The sequence below is a fragment of the Octopus bimaculoides genome, chromosome 6 (genome assembly GCF_001194135.2).
Source record: "Octopus bimaculoides isolate UCB-OBI-ISO-001 chromosome 6, ASM119413v2, whole genome shotgun sequence".
Taxonomy (NCBI): Eukaryota; Metazoa; Mollusca; class Cephalopoda; order Octopoda; family Octopodidae; genus Octopus; species Octopus bimaculoides.
In genome coordinates, this window is record NC_068986.1 from 91,110,809 (window position 1) to 91,115,540 (window position 4,732).

The following is a 4,732-nucleotide window of genomic DNA, read 5'->3' on the forward strand; positions in this document are numbered from 1 at the left end:
CATAGTGAAATGAATAATATACATACAGAGAGAGAGAGAGAGAGAGAGAGAGAGAGAAGATAAACTTAGGTTTCATCCAGTATTGGCTTAGACTATGTCTAACCTAAGAGCACCTATTTTATACTTTTCTTTTACATATTTCAATCACTGAACTTCGATCATACTGGAGCATTGCTTTTGTAGGATATAGGTATTCTTATCCATCCCATTATTTATTTTATTGAACATAGATTAAATAGGCAAAGTGGACCTAAGCAGGGTCCTAAGTGTGGGTGTATGGATTGTTTCACACACACACACACACACACACACACACACACACCTATCTGACTAACTTTCTGTCCCTATATGTATTTCCATTATCTTCTGTTTCATTCACTCACCCATTTATCATTCTTTCACTTTACTCTCTCCCCCGCCCCATTCATAATTTCACCAATCCATCTTTCAATTTTTTTACTCTTTTAATATTTCATTCTCTCCTTAATTTTCCTCACTCCTCATCATTCTTATTTTACATTAATTTCTCTTGTCTACTTCAAATCCCAAATACCTTCTCACTTGCATTACATTTAAACACTTTTAATTTCAGCTGTACGTATATGTGTGTCTCTGTGTGTTTGATGGTGTGTGTGTGTTGCTGGCACCTGTATCTGCGTATGTGTTTGACAATAATCAAATGTTAAATAATAACTATGATGACAATAATGATGTTAATGATGAGAGTAGTAGTAGTAGTAGTAGTAGTAGTAGTAGTAATGATGATGATACTGCAAGATTGTTTTAATTTCACTATTTTCACAACTGAGCAGATATTTGTAAGAAGAGCATCCAAATGTAGAAACCTAAAACTGTAACAGCATACAAATGTTTTGTAAAATAGATCTTTTCCATGCTGGTATGGAAATATGAATGTAAAAGCTTAAAATAATACAACTCCAATATGCAAACTCTTTTAGTTTCATATATACACACATTCATAGAAGCATACATATGTTGATATACACATTCTTATAATAATAATTCATATATTCATATAAGTACACATTCAAGTATATATTATTCCTTTATGTTCATTTTCCATGCTGGCATGGATTGGACAGTTCAATAGAATCTAACCAATCCAATATTTCAGTTTTGACATGGTTTCTATGGCTAGATGCCCTTACTAACAACAACCATTTACTGAGTGTGCTAAGTGCAAAAATATATTCAGATAAGCATATACAATAAGCACATGCATAAAAATACCTGCACACACACACACACACATACTCTATATTCATATAGAAATACATTATTTATGGATAGGTTTATATATTGCATACCTAGATTATTACACACACACACACACACACACACCCACACACACACACACACACACACACACACACAGAGGCAAGCATCAAGATTAACTAATCCCAAATCTTAAAACATGTAACTGCTTTGTTTTCCTTTTTCTTTTTCTTTTTTTAAATATGTTATTCGATCTAATACATTTTTCTTGCATAATTTATCTTTGTGTTAAATAGAAGGAAAATGTTTGTATCCGGAAAGCTCTGTCCCTTGGAAATGACAGGCCTTCATCTGGCTTTGTGGCAGATAAATCCTTAGGTTACGTCATCGTATCGGTGATATTTCGTCCTGTTCCATCAGTGGCTAAATCCGGTAAGTTGTTCATTCTGTTTAAAAAGAATAAGAAACCATTGTCAGTATAGGGCACATGGCCTATTGGTGAGGGTATTGCAAGACTGTGGTTTTGATTACTGGCCTGGGCCTTGCTCTTGTGTTTTACATTGCTCCAGTCCACTCAGCTGTAACTGAGTACCTTGCAATGGACTTGGTATCTTGTTCAGGGCAATGTTGTAATCTTAGTCACTTATGTGCCATGGAAAGTGAGTAAACAGTCCAATGAGTCCTAGGACTCGAGATAAACATTTCAAAGTATCTATGTTGGTTTATGGGCTGTGTCACGTTGATTATGGTTATGCTTTTAATGTTCAGCTCCTAGGTTAGCTCTGATCTAACAGGCCTATGATAATAAAAGATGTTCCTGCCATAATTATCCAATCTTTTCCCCAGATGTAATCTAGAATTAAATTATCTAAGGAAACCTCATTTTTAAGATGATAGGTTTTGATTTTGAAGAAAATTTCAGTCAGGTTAGCAACTACAAAGAATGTCCACTTTTGACTAAGCACTGATTAAGCTACCTATGAGCAAACACATTCCAACTATGACCATTCAGTCTTTTTTTTCATACATTATCCAATGTACCATTTCTTTTCCGACATGGGAGTGAGTGATCTGAGAGAAATTTAGCTGTTATTTCTAACACATTGGATGGCTTTGTAGAGTCTATTTTGTCATCTTGCTTGTTTTAATGTTGTAGTTGCTGTCCTCGTGTTATTATTAATAATTAGTATAAGGGCAGTAAGCTGTCAGCTTACCGGACAAAATGCTTAGCAGCATTTCGTGCCTTTACATTCTGAGCTCAAATATCCTCGAGATTGGCTTTGCCTTTCATTGTTTTGGGGGTCAATGAAATAAGAACTGGGGTCAATGTAATCAACTTCCTCCTGCTGACCTTGTACCGAAATTTGAAGCCATTAGTAAGCAGTCTAAGTTTGTGATTAGATCTCAGATGATAAACTTCACAAGTGAGATGATTCAAAACTGAAACTTGAGGCAGTATGGCATTCTAAAGATCTTTCCAACTAATTTATTACAATATGTGAGAAATAATGGTAAAAAAACAATGAGAATGATAAGGAATATATGCCACAGTGAAATTATCTTTATTTCTCTCTCTCTCTCTCTCTCTCTCTCTCTCTCTCCTCTCTCTCTTTCTCATTTAGCTTTTCTGTCTGTCTGTCTCTCTCTCTGTCTCTGTCTCTCTCTCTCTCTCTTTACTAATTCAGCTTTGCTCTGTCTCTCTCTTTCTCATTTAGCTTTTCTGTCTGTCTCTCTCTCTAATTCTTCTATCTATCTATTTCTCTATCTCGCATTTTCTTTACACAGAAAACTACCAGCCCTTCCAAACCAATTTCTCCCAGAAGCTATATGTTGAAGACAAAGTATCTCCACAATCTGTGGTAAGTATCTCAAATATCTTACATTATACTATACCTAGCTAAGAGTAATTATAATGCACTCAGTAGACTACATATATCTTCTTACCAAATGTAAATATATATATATAAGATGTGAAACCTCAAAGTGAATCAGGAGCCAAGAGTTCTATGCAGCACACTTATCTTAGAAGTTTAAGTGTCTTGCATTAAACTCTAGGCCTTTAAATCACTAATGCAGCTTCACCGCTAATAAATAAATAAATATATATATTCTCTGCTTTATCTATTGAGTTCTATTTCTCTCATTTGTACCACCAAACCTACACACACACACACACACAAACACATGCACATAATCTTGTTATTTCCTTATAATAAGAATATATCAACATTATATGCAGTTGAATTTTATTGAACATGTCAATGTGGTGTTTATATTTGTATTTACTTTTGTTTCATTTTACTGGAAGGAAAGAGGCTTCAGATTTCAAACAAGTTGATCTTCAACTTTTGGCTTACAGCTAAAAATTTATCTCCGTAATCAAGGAAATAAGCAACTGTCTATCTTAAGTTGTGACCTCAAATCACAGTGCAATCTTGTCTTGCCCGCTTTTTAGGTGCTTATGTTAATCTTGGTGCATGCCTCAATAATTAGGTACATTTCTTATAACTTATGTGACATAAAACTTTTTAAGATGTGGCAGTTAAAAAATATATGTGTTAATTACATTGCATAGTTACTGCAGTTAAGATATGTCATGGGTTACTTCAAAACTATGGATATTTTATATGTCCCAAAATAGACCCATTTTAAAGAGGAAATGCATGGTTACTATGGGTGTGTGTATGTGCAGTCATGTTTCTATATTTAATATTCTAAGTGGTAAACAATGGTGTCGATAGTTATGAGTTTCCAATGGGCCAAATACTAATTCGCTGCATTTCTGGTGGTAAGAGCAGCAAGGGAGTGCCTGTAACTTGATGCAAAACTTAGACTGCAAGGGATTTCCCTCAAAAAGCATCAATGTTTTTCCTTGCCAAAATTTGCATCCTTTGCTATTATACATGAGAAGGAAATATATCCTCATGTACACATATACATACACATACATGTGTGTGTGTTTGTGTGTAGTTGATGAAAACTGACAGAAGCCCATCATATTGTATGTGTGTGTTTGTGTTTCTTTGTTTTTGAAGTTTTTGAAGTTTTGACCGGTTAAGTCATTGTCGGCCAACTAAGCTATATATATATATAATGAGCATCTTTCAGCTTCCATCTACCAAATCCACTCACAGGGCTCTGATTGGCCCAGAGCTATAGAAATGCTTTCTCGAGGTTCCACACAGACTGAACCCAAAACCATGTACTTACGAAACTAACTTCCTGATCATGTGGCCAGATTTTTTCACAGCATCCATAAGGTATTCTTGGAATACCTTCAGATTTTTAGTTGCAAAGGGCTAACGCTATACCATTCCTTTCAGCCTTTTCTGATAATTGCAAGAGTTTTTCTGAATTCTTGGTAAGAAACTGATTGAGAAATCTGCTGTTATAACAATGTGATAATATATTATATATGTATGTATGTGTGTGCACATACACATGCATATACATATATATATATATATATATATATATATATATATATATATATATA

General features: G+C 34.4%; 1 protein-coding gene across 4 annotated transcripts in view; it reads left to right on the forward strand.

The window, feature by feature from the left end:
- The window catches only part of LOC106869820 (uncharacterized), a 172,127-nt gene that overhangs the window by 120,306 nt on the left and 47,089 nt on the right, over positions 1–4,732 (forward strand). For all 4 annotated transcript variants that reach the window (XM_052968961.1, XM_014915708.2, XM_052968963.1 and 1 more), the window contains 2 exons: positions 1,533–1,668; positions 3,022–3,095. In XM_052968961.1, the coding sequence (XP_052824921.1) occupies positions 1,533–1,668; positions 3,022–3,095 (210 nt within the window). The remainder of the gene's footprint in view (positions 1–1,532; positions 1,669–3,021; positions 3,096–4,732) is intronic.